Below are 14,775 nucleotides of genomic sequence, written 5' to 3'. Positions count from 1 at the left end.
AGCCACCACACCCGGCCGAGCCTAAATTTTCTGTTAGTAATGTGGATGTAAACAATTTGCTACCTTTCTGGGGAGGTTGTTATAGGAATCAAATAAAGCAATAGACGAAAGTACTTTGAAGACTCTGAAGTATCATATAAGTATGATAAGTATGAAGTGTTATCTAAGCCTCAATTTGCTCCAATCTCATATACTTCCTTTAATTTGTTACTTGTAAAACTACATGAAATAGATGCTTGCTGAAAATGTAGGCAATATGCCTGTGTGAAATGATTGTATTTTGAAAGTAAACTTGTGGATTGGTTGTTTTGGAACTAGAAAGCAACTTCCATCAGAACAATATTACATATAAATGTTTAGGTTTTAGCTCTGTCTACAAAGCCTGTTCAATACAATACATCTCAAGAGTAGTATTATCAGTCTTCCCAGAGGTATTCAAATTTGAGAGTTAGTTCCCAAAGACATTCCCCACCTATTAGTATATATTAGATGGTTTTAAATTGAGTGAATCGAATTGGAAAATGCCTGTATTTATATGTATATAAAGGTCTTTTTAAAGGAAGGATTAAATGACTTTTTGCTGAACTTATATTACCCATAAAGTGGTTCTCAGAAATAATTACAACTTTTGAAATTCTCTCTAGCTTGTCAAATTTCTATGCATGAATGTCACCATTAAAACTGTGTATTTTCTGTTCTTATCACAATTTAAAAGAAGCAGATTACTCACTTTAGTGCAACGAATATGGAGCACTTATGTGTAAAGTGTGGGTTAGATTCTGAGAGTAGGTAGTATGCTGCTCATTATAATTTACTAAAACAAACAAATAAACCAAACCAACTAATAAAATAGGAATAAAAGTAAGCAGAACTCTCTCATTAGACTGACTTATCATGATTTTTCTTATGAGCCTGGCACTTTTAAAAAAAAGTCTATATTTTGTAGTTATCTAAGAGAACTAAGTAGGTTAGGAGAAAATCTGAAGAAATCAAACTGTTTATCTGTGTGGAGCTATTTTAGAGCTGAATATTCACTGGAGAAAGCATGGATTCGAAGCAGGAAAACCTGGCCTTGAATCTCAAATTCACTTCTTGCTAGCTGTTTGACTTCTGGAAAATTAGTTACCTTAGATTTTTCATCTGTAAATTCATAACACTGGCCTCATTGGGTGTGCATGGATAAAATACAAACACATAACAGGTGATTAAAATTGTTCACTACCTTTTCATTCTGTCCCTTCATTCATCACTAATTTCGCATCAGAAATTTAGCTTGTAATCACTGACGGTGTTGAAGTTGCCACCATGCTAGACTGTCATACCTCAAAGCCGACATTTTCCAGATTGGCCGGAACACGGTATGGATTACTTGTCCTACTGCTTTTGACAGTTTTACATATTCCTCCAGTGAAAGAGTTATCAAGGACTTCTCCTCTGGGCTCTCCTGCCAGAAAATGAAACCTAGAAACAAAGTAATTTTCAGGAATTCAATAGATGTAAATCAATCTTTAAAATTTATCTTAGTTACATGAAAGGAATTCCTCTTCTAAACATTTTTGACTGAAGACAAATGATTTGCAGGAACTCCACACACCCCCGCTTTTTTTTCCGTAGTCTGTGGTGAGGCACACAAGGAAGCTGGAAAGCCCAAGCTCAGCTTTTCTGGCTCTATTAGGTTCTCCTTTTCAACTTACTTAATTGTTCTTGGCTTTCAACATACAATAACATCTCAATTTATACTTTTTTATGACTTACAATGCCAGCGCAAAGTTTGGAAGCAGATTATGAAATAAGTTATTATATAATAAATGCCATTCCGGGTCCACTTCTTTCTGAGTGGAATTCTAATAGAGAGCTCATAATAAACTAGTAACAGCAATATTTTAATGGAATTATACTAATATTATAGTTTTACTAAAAACTGACTATAATATTTAAAATATTTTTTATTTAACAAATGCTTACATACTATTTACTATAAGCCAAGCAATAGTAAGTGCTTTAAAGTATTAACTTAGTTAAGTGCTTTACTAAGTAACTTATATTTACTATAACTATGTGATGTAGATATAATTATTATACCTGTTTTACAAATGAGGACATTGAGGCACATAGAGATTAATTAGCTTAACATAAATCAAATATTTAAGAGATTATTTTGTTATAGATTAAAAAAACTTCTCCAAGATGCTAAAACTTTTCCAAATTCTAAGGGATATGTATTCTGTGAAAAAAGTAGTTTTTTTGTCAAACAGTTTGGTAATGCTATATTACATAGATTATAAAAATTGTTCTGGGGGTCGGAGCAATATGGCCAAATAGAAACAGCTCCAGTCTCCAGCTCCCAGCGCGAGCGACACAGAAGACAGGTGATTTCTGCATTTTCAACTGAGGTACTGGGTTCATCTCACTAGGGAGTGCCACACAATCGATGCTGGTAGCTGCTGCAGTCCAACCACGGAGAGCTGAAGGAGGGTGAGGCATTGCCTCACCTGGGAAGCACAAGGGGGAAGGGAATCCCTTTTCCTAGCCAGGGGAACTGAAACACACAACACCTGGAAAATCAGGTAACTCTCACCCCAATACTGCGCTTTACCAAGGGTCTTAGCAAATGGGCACACCAGGAGATTATATCCCACACCTGGCTGGGAGGGTCCCACGCCCACAGAGCCTCCCTCATTGCTAGCACAGCAGTCTGCGATCTAACAGCAAGGCAGCAGCGAGGCTGGGGGAGGGGCGCCCACTATTGCTGAGGCTTAAGTAGGTAAACAAAGCCGCTGGGAAGCTCGAACTGGGTGGAGCTCACAGCAGCTCAAGGAGGCCTGCCAGCCTCCGTAGACTCCACCTCTGGGGACAGGGCACAGCTAAACAACAACAACAACAACAACAACAACAAAAAGCAGCAGAAACCTCTGCGGATGCAAAGGACTCTGTCTGACAGCTTTGAAGAGAGCAGTGGATCTCCCAACACGGAGGCTGAGATCTGAGAACGGACAGACTGCCTGCTCAAGTGGGTCCCTGACCCCTGAGTAGCCTAACTGGGAGACATCCCCCACTAGGGGCAGTCTGACACCCCACACCTCACACGGTGGAGTACACCCCTGAGAGGAAGCTTCCAAAGCAAGAATCAGACAGGTACACTCGCTGTTCAGCAATATTCTATCTTCTGCAGCCTCTGCTGCTGATACCCAGGCAAACAGGGTCTGGAGTGGACCTCAAGCAATCTCCAACAGACCTACAGCTGAGGGTCCTGACTGTTAGAAGGAAAACTAACAAACAGGAAGGACACCCACACCAAAACCCCATCAGTACGTCACCCTCATCAAAGACCAGAGGCAGATAAAACCACAAAGATGAGGAAAAAGCAGGGCAGAAAAGCTGGAAATTCAAAAAATAAGAGAGCATCTCCCCCTGCAAAGGAACGCAGCTCATCACCAGCAACAGATCAAAGCTGGACGGAGAATGACTTTGACAAGATGAGAGATGAAGGCTCCAGTCCATCAAACTTCTCAGAGCTAAAGGAGGAATTATGTACCCAGCGCAAAGAAACGAAAAATCTTGAAAAAGAGTGGAAGAATTGATAACTACAATAATTAATGCAGAGAAGGCCATAAACGAACTGACAGAGATGAAAACCATGACACGAGAAATACATGACAAATGCACAAGCTTCAGTAACCGACTCGATCAACTGGAAGAAAGAGTATCAGTGATTGAGCCTCAAATGAATGAAATGAAGCGAGAAGAGAAATCGAAAGGAAAAAGAAGAAAAAGAAATGAACAAAGCCTGCAAGAAGCATGGGATTATGTAAAAAGACCAAATCTACGTCTGATTGGGGTGCCTGAAAGTGAGGGGGAAAAGGGAACCAACTTGGAAAACACTCTTCAGGATATCATCCAGGAGAATTTCCCCAACCTAGTAGGGCAGGCCAACATTCAAATTCAGGAAATACAGAGAACGCCACAAAGATACTCCTCAAGAAGAGCAACTCCAAGACACATAATTGCCAGATCCACCAAAGTTGAAATGAAGGAAAAAATCTTAAGGGCAGCCAGAGAGAAAGGTCGGGTTACCCACAAAGGGAAGCCCATCAGACTAACAGCAGATCTCTCGGCAGAAACTCTACAAGCCAGAAGAGTGTGGGGGCCAATATTCAACATTCTTAAAGAAAAGAATTTTAAACCCAGAGTTTCACATCCAGCCAAATTAAGTTTCATAAGTAAAAGAGAAATAAAATCCTTTACAGTTAAGCAAATGTTTAGAGATTTTTGTCACCACCAGACCTGCCTTACAAGAGACCCTGAAGGAAGCACTAAACATGGAAAGGAACAACTGGCACCAGCCATTGCACAAACATGCCAAAATGTAAAGACCATCAAGGCTAGGAAGAAACTGCATCAACTAACGAGCAAAATAACCAGTTAATATCATAATGGCAGGATCAAGTTCACACATAACAATATTAACCTTAAATGTAAATGGACTAAATGGTCCAATTAAAAGACACAGACTGGCAAACTGGATAAACAGTCAAGACCCATCAGTCTGCTGTATTCAGGAGACCCATCTCACATGCAGAGACATACATAGGCTCAAAATAAAGGGATGGAGGAAGAACTACCAAGCAACTGGAGAACAAAAAAAAGCAGGGGTTGCAATACTAGTCTCTGATAAAACAGACTTTAAACCATCAAAGATCAAAAGAGACAAAGAAGGCCATTACATAATGGTAAAGGGATCAATTCAACAGGAAGAGCTAACTATCCTAAATATATATGCACCCAATACAGGAGCACCCAGATTCATAAAGCAAGTCCTTAGAGACTTACAAAGAGACTTAGACTCCCATACAATAATAATGGGAGACTTCAATACCCCACTCTCAACATTAGACAGGTCAATGAGACAGAAAGTTAGCAAGGATATCCAGGAATTGAACTCATCTCTGCAGCAAGCAGACCTAATAGACATCTATAGAACTCTCCACCCCAAATCAACAGAATATACATTCTTCTCAGCACCACATCACACTTATTCCAAAATTGACCACATAGTTGGAAGTAAAGCACTCCTCAGCAAATGTACAAGAACAGAAATTATAACAAACTGTCTCCCAGACCACAGTGCAATCAAACTAGAACTCAGGACTAAGAAACTCAATCAAAACCGCAAAACTACATGGAAACTGAATAACCTGCTCCTGAATGACTACTGGGTACATAACGAAATGAAGGCAGAAATAAAGATGTTCTTTGAAACCAATGAGAACAGAGATACAACATACCAGAATCTCTGGGACACATTTAAAGCAGTGTGTAGAGGGAAATTTATAGCACTAAATGCCCACAAGAGAAAGCTGGAAAGATCTAAAATTGACACTCTAACATCACAATTAAAAGAACTAGCAAAGCAGGAGGAAACACATTCAAAAGCTAGCAGAAGGCAAGAAATAACTAAGATCAGAGCAGAACTGAAGGAGATAGAGACACAAAAAACCCTCCAAAAAATCAATGAATCCAGGAGCTGGTTTTTTGAAAAGATCGACAAAATTGATAGACCGCTAGCAAGACCAATAAAGAAGAAAAGAGAGAAGAATCAAATAGACCCAATAAAAAAGGATAAAGGGGATATCACCACCGACCCCACAGAAATACAAACTACCATCAGAGAATAGTATAAATGCCTCTATGCAAATAAACTAGAAAATCTAGAAGAAATGGATAATTTTCTGGACACTTACACTCTCCCAAGACTAAACCAGGAAGAAGCTGAATCCCTGAATAGACCAATAGCAGGCTCTGAAATTGAGGCAATAATTAACAGCCTACCAACCAAAAAAAGTCCAGGACCAGATGGATTCACAGCCGAATTCTACCAGAAGTACAAGGAGGAGCTGGTACCATTCCTTCTGAAATTATTCCAATCAATAGAAAAAAAGGGAATCCTCCCTAACTCATTTTATGAGGCCAACATCATCCTGATATCAAAGCCTGGCAGAGACACAACAATAAAAGAGAATTTTAGAGCAATATCCCTGATGAACATCGATGCAAAAATCCTCAATAAAATACTGGCAAACCGAATCCAGCAGCACATCAAAAAGCTTATCCACCATGATCAAGTGGGCTTCATCCCTGGGATGCAAGACTGGTTCAACATATGCAAATCAATAAACATAATCCAGCATATAAACAGAACCAAAGACAAAAACCACGTGATTATCTTAATAGATGTAGAAAAGGTCTTTGACAAAATTCAACAGCCCTTCATGCTAAAAACGCTCAATAAATTCGGTATTGATGGAAAGTATCTCAAAATAATAAGAGCTACTTATGACAAACCCACAGCCAATATCATACTGAATGGGCAAAAACTGGAAGCATTCCCTTTGAAGACTGGCAAAAGACAGGGATGCCCTCTCTCACCACTCTTATTCAATATAGTGTTGGAAGTTGTGGCTAGAGCAATCAGGCAAGAGAAAGGAATAAAGGGTATTCAGTTAGGAAAAGAAGAAGTCAAATTGTCCCTGTTTGCAGATGACATGATTGTGTATTTAGAAAATCCCATTATTTCAGCCCAAAATCTCCTTAAGCTGATAAGAAACTTCAGCAAAGTCTCAGGATACAATATTAATGTTTAAAAATCACAAGCATTCTTATACATCAGTAACATACAAACAGAGAGCCAAATCATGAATGAACTTCCATTCACAATTGCTTCAAAGAGAATAAAATACCTAGGAATCCAACTTACAAGGGATGTAAAGGACTTCTTCAAGGAGAACTACAAACCACTGCTCAGTGAAATAAAAGAGGACACAAACAAATGGAAGAACATACCATGATCATGGATAGGAAGAATCAACATCGTGAAAATGGCCATACTGCCCAAGGTAATTTATAGATTCAATGCCATCCCCATCAAGCTACCAATGAGTTTCTTCACAGAATTGGAAAAAACTGCTTTAAAGTTCATATGGAACCAAAAAAGAGCCCGCATTGCCAAGACAATCCTAAGTCAAAAGAACAAAGCTGGAGGCATCACGCTACCTGACTTCCAACTATACTACAAGGCTACAGTAACCAAAACAGCATGATACTGGTACCAAAACAGAGATATAGACCAATGGAACAGAACAGAGTCCTCAAAAATACCACACATCTACAGCCATCTGATCTTTGATAAACCAGACAAGAATAAGAAATGGGGAAAGGATTCCCTATTTAATAAATGGTGCTGGGAAAATTGGCTAGCCATAAGTAGAAAGCTGAAACTGGATCCTTTCCTTACTCCTTATACGAAAATTAATTCAAGATGGATTAGAGACTTAAATGTTAGACCTAATATCATAAAAACCCTAGAAGAAAACCTAGGTAATACCATTCAGGACATAGGCATGGGCAAGGACTTCATGTCTAAAACACCAAAAGCAACAGCAGCAAAAGCCAAAATTGACAAATGGGATCTAATTCAACTAAAGAGCTTCTGCATAGCAAAAGAAACTACCAACAGAGTGAACAGGCAACCTACAGAATGGGAAAAATTTTTGCAATCTACTCATCTGACAAAGGGCTAATATCCAGAACCTACAAAGAACTCAAACAAATTTACAAGAAAAAAACAAACAGACCCATCAAAAAGTGGGCAAAGGATATGAACAGACATTTCACAAAAGAAGACATTTATACAGTCAACAGACACATGAAAAAATGCTCATCATCACTGGCCATCAGAGAAATGCAAATCAAAACCACAATGAGATAGCATCTCATACCAGTTAGAATGGCAATCATTAAAAAGTCAGGAAACAACAGGTGCTGGAGAGGATGTGGAGAAATAGGAACACTTTTACACTGTTGGTGGGATTGTAAACTAGTTCAACCATTATGGAAAACAGTATGGCGATTCCTCAAGGATCTAGAACTAGAAGTACCATATGACCCAGCCATCCCATTACTGGGTATATACCCAAAGGATTATAAATCATGCTGCTATAAAGACACATGCACAGGTATGTTTATTGTGGCACTATTCACAATAGCAAAGATTTGAAATCAACCCAAATGTCCATCAGTGACAGACTGGATTAAGAAAATGTGGCACATATACACCATGGAATACTAGGCAGCCATAAAAAAGGATGAGTTTGTGTCCTTTGTAGGGACATGGATGCAACTGCAAACCATCATTCTCAGCAAACTATCGCAAGAACAGAAAACCAAACACCACATGTTCTCACTCATAGGTGGGAACTGAACAATGAGATCACTTGGACTTGGGAAGGGGAACATCACACACCGGAGCCTATCATGGGGAGGGGGGAGTGGAGAGGGATTGCATTGGGAGTTATACCTGATGTAAATGACGAGTTGATGGGTGCTGACGAGTTGATGGGTGCAGCACACCAACATGGCACATGTATACATATGTAACAAACCTGCATGTATGCACATGCACCCTAGAACTTAAAGTATAATAATAATAAAAAAAATTTTTTTCTACAGGTGATGTCACAGACTTAAAAATATAAATTTTCAATCTCCAAATACATTTGACCAAATAACCTTGTCTTTCATAGAACACATAGTATAGTTCTCCAGAATATTACTGGAAAATTCCATGTAGCAGAAGGAATAGCACCAATGACCTTCCTTTCTCATGACCCTTCAGTACAACCATCCTTTCTGATAGTTGTGGGGGCTCAAGTGAACTCTAAACATCCTCAAGAACGTCATCTACCACTTACATGTCTGTTTCCCTTGTACTTCTATAGCGTTAACTCACAAGACAAAATGTACCTGAAAGGCACCACTTTTACCAGAAGCTGAAATATTAAGTTTTGTAACTATCACAAAGAGCCGAAAAAAAGACAAATAGACTCATCCATTTGTGAGAGAATCAAGAAGCAGTTCACTATGCGAGGCTTTTGTGATCTGCTATTAGACATTTGGATTTAAAGTAGTAAATTTGATCGATTACTCAGGTACTTCTAACCAATGGACACAATAGTTTATATCAAAGAGGAGCAAGGATAGTTTGAAAAGTTGTAAAGTGATGTTAAAATACTGAAAAGAAAGTAAGGCTAATAGAAATACTTGTAAATTCTCTACCAGTAAAATTGTGCTAATGTAAAAATACACAGACACACACACACACACACACACACACACAGCTTTTAAGTTTCTGAAAAGGTTTCTTCATTTGAAAATGGAGCTAATTGCTTTTTTATAGTAGTTGTGGAAATTAATAGTGATTAGCACAGGCCTGGTCTGCCCTATAAGAGGAAACAACACATACTAACTCTCCCAATTTTTCCACCAGGGAAAGTATATTTTAATTTTATTAAAAGGTTGCATGCTAAATTCAAAAGTAATTGCTTGCAGAAACAAAATCAACAAACAAAAATCAAATGTATTTCCATACAAATGGCAATGAACAATCCAAAAATAAAATTAAAGAAACAATTCCATTTCTAATAGCCTCTCAAAGAATAAAATCCTCAGGTATTTATTTAACAAAAGAAGTCTAAGACTCGTATACTGAAAAGTATAAACAATATTGAAAGATATTAAGTGAAATGTCAATGAATAGAAAGACATTCCGTATTAATGGATTGGCAGAATTTGTATTGTTAAGATAGCAGTACTTCCCAAATTTATCTATAGATTCAAGACAATCATTATCAAACTCTCAGCTGCCTTTTTTTTTGTAAACATTCACAAGCCAATTCTAAAATTCAAAAGACCCAGAACAGCCAAGACAATCTTGAGAAAGAAGGACAAAGTTCAAGGAATTACCTTCCTGATACACAATTTAATTCAATATTAGGGTAATCAAGACAGTGTAGTAGTACTGGCGTGAGGATAGACAGACATATAGACCAATGGAACAGAATTGCATCTAGAAATAAACCCATACATTTATGGTCAATTGATTTTCAACAAGGGTGCCAAGACAGTTCAATGAGGGAAAATAGTCCTAAATAAATGACGCTGTAATGACCGAATAGTTATATTGCAAATGAATGAAATTGGGCCCCTTTCTCACATAATGCAAAAAAAAATTAATCAAAATAGATAATAGAACCTAAATTTAAGAGCTAAAACTATAGAACTTTTAGAAGACAATATAGGACTAAGTATCTGTGATCTCTGGTAAGGCAAAGCCTTCTTAGATATGACATTAAAAGCACATTCAATAAAAGAAGAAATAAATATGTTGAACTTCACTAGAATTAAAAACTAGCGCTTTAAAGGAGACCAACAAAAAAGCGAAAATACAACTCATATAATGGCAGAAAATATTTCCAAATCACATATCTAATGAGGAACTTACACCCAGAATATACAAAAAATGCTTGGAACTAAATAATAAAAAACAAATTACTCGGCCGGGCGCGGTGGCTCAAGCCTGTAATCCCAGCACTTTGGGAGGCCGAGACGGGCGGATCACGAGGTCAGGAGATCGAGACCATCCTGGCGAACACGGTGAAACCCCGTCTCTACTAAAAAATACAAAAAAACTAGCTGGGCGAGGTGGCGGGCGCCTGTAGTCCCAGCTACTCGGGAGGCTGAGGCAGGAGAATGGCGTAAACCCGGGAGGCGGAGCTTGCAGTGAGCCGAGATCCGGCCACTGCACTCCAGCCTGGGCGACAGAGCCAGACTCCATCTCAAAACAAACAAACAAAAAAAAAAACAAAACAAAAAAAAACAAATTACTCAATTAAACAATGAGCAACTAATTTGAGTATCTAAATATGTATTTCTTTAAAAAATATGAAAATGACTAATAAGCATATGAAAAAACGCTTAATGTTATTACTCATTAGGAAATACAAATCAAAACTGCAATAAGATACCATTTCATAGCCATTAGAATAGCTTTAATCAAAAGATGAACAGAAACAGTTTTGATGAAGGTGTGGACAAGTTGATTTTCAATCATATGTAACTGGGGGAAATGAAAAATGGTGCAGCTATTTTGGAAAATAGTTGGGAGTTCTTAAAAATTAAACATATAATTACCATAAGACCCCGCAATTCCATTCCTAAGTATATATGCGAGAGAATTGAAAATATATATCAACGCAAAAACTTGTGCATGAATGTTCAAAGCAGCGTTACTCGTACTAGTCAAAGTAGGATCAAACCAAATGTTCATTAGCTGATGAATGAATCAACACAATGTGAGAGAATGATACAATGGGTTGTTATTCTCTCATACAGTGGAATGAAGTATTAGCATATGCTTTATATGGGTGATTTTTAAAATTATGTTTTTAAAAATTGTCACATAATTGTACATATTTATGGGGTATGTAGTGATGTTTAGATACATACAATGTATAGTAATAAAAGCAGGTTAATTAGCATATTCATCACCTCAAATATATAATTTGTTTGTGTTTGGAACATTCAAAATTCTCTCTTCTAGGTATTTGAAAATATGTACTAAATTATTAACTATAGTCACCCACAATGCTATAGAACACTAGAATTTATTCCTCTTATCTAGCTGTAATTTTGTAACCTGTAACCAACATCTTCCTATCCTCTCCTTCCCCTACTCTTTGCAGTCTCTTGCAACCCTTATTCTACTCTACTTCTTTCTTTCTTTCTTTATTTAAATTTATTTATTATTATTATACTTTAAGTTGTAGGGTACATGTGCATAACGTGCAGGTTTGTTACATATGTATACTTGTGCCATGTTGGTGTGCTGCACCCATCAACTCGGCATTTACATCAGGTATAACTCCCAATGCAATCCCTCCCCCCTCCCCCCTCCCCCCTCCCCATGATAGGCCCCGGTGTGTGATGTTCCCCTTCCTGAGTCCAAGTGATCTCATTGAGATGAACTTTTTACGTTTCTACGTGTGAGTGAGAACATGTAGTATTTATGTTTTTGTTTCTGGCTTATTTCACTTAATATCTTCCAGGCTCATCCATGTTTCTCCAGCGACAAGGTTTCATTCTATTTTATGGTTGAATAGTATTCCATTTTGTATATGTACCATGTTTTCTTTATCCATTCATCTGTTGATGGACACTTAGACTGATTCCATATCTTGGTTACTGTGAACAGTGCTGCAAATAAACATGGAAGTGCAGATACCTGTTCAGTATACCGATTTCCTTTGCTCTGGATGTATGCCCAGTAGTGGGATTGCTGGATCATATGGCAGTGCTGTTTGTAGTTCTTTGAGGAATCTCCATACTGGTCTCCATAAGAGCTACATTAGTTTACATTCTCACCAACAGTGTATGAGTTTCCTTTTCTCCACATCCTTTCCAACATTTGTTATTTTTTGTCTTTTTGATACCAGTCATTTCAACTGTGGTAAAATGATATCTCATTGCAGTTTTGATTTTTATTTCCCCGATGATTAGTGATGTTGAACATTTTAAAATATATTTGTTGGACATTTTTATGTCTCCTTTTGGTAAATGTCTTATTAAGTTCACTGGTGAACTTAATCCATTAAATTGGATTATTTATTTTTGCTGTTGAGTTGAGTTCCTTATATATCCTGGATATTAACTCCTTGTCAGATGAATAGTTGGCAAATACTTTTTTCCACTCTGTATGTTGTCTTTTCACTCTGTTATTGTTTCCTCTGCTGTACAAAAAGCTTTTTAGTTTGATATAATCCCATTTGTCTATTTTTGCTTTGTTGCTTCTGCTTTTGAGGTCTTTTTCATAAAACATTTTCTCACATCAGCGTTCTAAGGGTTTTTCCCTTATATTTTTCTCTAACAGTTTAATAGCTCTGGAATTTTACATGTACGTCTTTAATCTATTTGGAGTTGATTTTTGTATAGTGTGAGTGATGGGGGTCTAGTTTCATTCTTCTGCATATGGATATCTAGTTTTTCCAGCACCATTAATTAAGGAGACTCTTGTTTCCCCAGTGCATGGTCTTGGCACCTTTGTCAAAAATCAGTTGGTTGTAAATACATGGCTTTGTTTTGGGTTCTGTATTCAATTCCATTGGTCTGTGTGTCTGTTTTTATGCCCATAGTATGCTGCTTGGGTTACCATAGCTTTGTAACATGTAACACATGTAACAAGTATATTTTGAAAGGTGGTAGTGTGATCCCTTTGGCTTTTTTTTTTTTTTTTTTTTTAAACAGGGTCTCTGTGTGTTGCCCAGGCTGGAGTGGAGTGGCATGATCTCTGCTCACTGCAACCTCCACCTCCTGGGTTCAAGCGATTCTCTTGCCTCAGCCTCCCAAGTAGCTGGGACTACAGGTACCCACCACCATGCCTGACTAATTTTTGTATTTTTAGTAGAGATGGGGTTTCACTATGTTGGCCAGACTGGTCTTGAACTCCTGAACTTGTGATCCACCCACCTCGGCCTCCCAAAGTGCTGGGATTACAGGCATGAGCCAACACTCCTGGCCTGTTCTTTTTGCTCAAGATTGCTTTGGCTATTAAGGGATTTTTGTGGTTCCATATGAATTTCAGAGCTTTGTTTCTTTTCTGTAAAGCATGCCACTGGTGTTTTAATAGGGATTACCTTGAACTTGTAATTTTCCAAACTCATTCTTTGGACAGTTGAGTCACTTTAACGTATTAATATTCCAGTCTATAAAAACAGGATGCCTTCCCATTTCTTTTGTGTCCTCTTCAAGTTCTTTCATCAGTGTTTTGCAGAGATCTCTCACCTCCTTGGTTAACTTTATTCCTAGATATATATTTTTTTGTAGCTATTATAGATTGCTTTCTTGATTTCTTTTCCCTCTAGCTCATGGTAATATATAGAAATGCTACAGATTTTTGTATATTGATTTTGTATCCTGCGAACATTACTGAATTCATTTATCATTTCTAGGGCTTTTTTCTTTTTTGGTGGAATCTTTAGGATTCTCTCTACATAAGATGATGTCATCTACAAACAGGGACAATTTGACTTACTCCTTTCCAATTTGGATCTACTTGTTTCTTTTCCTTGCCTAATTGCTCCAGCTCAGACTTACAGGACTATGCTGAATAACAGTGGTAAGAGCAGGTATCCTTGTCTTATTCCAGTCCTTGGAGGAAAAGTTTCCAACTTTTCTCTATCCAGTATGATGCTAGCTGTGGGTTTGCCATATGTGGCCTTTATTGTGTTAAATTTCTTCTATTTCTAATTTTTGAGAGTTTTTATCATGAAAAGATGTTGAATTTTATCAAATACTTTTCCTGCAACTATTGAGGTGATCAGATGTTTTTTTCTCTCTGTTGATGTGATGACATTATTGATTTGAATATTTTGAACCATCCTTGCAGCTGCGGATTAAATGCCACTTAATCATAGTGGATATCTGGGATGTACTATGGGGTTCTGTTTGCTACTATTTTATTGACGATTTTTGCATCAGGGATATTGACCTGTAGTAGATTTGTTGTTGTTGTTGCTGCATCTTTATCTGGTTTTGGTATCAGGGTTATACTAGTGTTGTAGAATGAGTTTGGAAAAGTTCCCTTTTGATTTTTGGGTATATCTTGATAATAATTGGTATTAGTTCTTACAAAATTTGGTAGAATTCAGCAGTGAAACCATCCAGTCCTGGGCTTTTTTTTTTTGTTGGGAGAGTTTTTATTATTGATTTAATCTCATTATTCACAATTGGTCTGTTTTCTATTTCTTCTTTATTCAATCTTAGTAAGTTTTTTTTTGTATCCAGGAATTTATCCATTTCTTTTAGATTTTCAAATTTGTTGGCATATTGCTGTTTATAATAGGCTTTAATGATCCTTTGTTTTTCTGTAGTACCAATTGTGAGTAT

The 14,775-nt window shown here is 37.4% G+C and overlaps 1 protein-coding gene across 3 annotated transcripts in view; it reads right to left on the bottom strand.

The window, feature by feature from the left end:
• Positions 1-14,775, bottom strand: part of LOC105487447 (complement C6) — a 75,998-nt gene that overhangs the window by 42,281 nt on the left and 18,942 nt on the right. For all 3 annotated transcript variants that reach the window (XM_011750895.2, XM_011750896.3, XM_011750897.3), the window contains exon 6: positions 1,323-1,461. In XM_011750895.2, the coding sequence (XP_011749197.2) occupies positions 1,323-1,461 (139 nt within the window). The remainder of the gene's footprint in view (positions 1-1,322; positions 1,462-14,775) is intronic.

This window comes from Macaca nemestrina, chromosome 6 (genome assembly GCF_043159975.1).
Source record: "Macaca nemestrina isolate mMacNem1 chromosome 6, mMacNem.hap1, whole genome shotgun sequence".
NCBI lineage: Eukaryota > Metazoa > Chordata > Mammalia > Primates > Cercopithecidae > Macaca > Macaca nemestrina.
The sequence above is the reverse complement of the archived record's forward strand: the minus strand, read 5'-3'. Positions and strand labels throughout refer to the sequence as shown.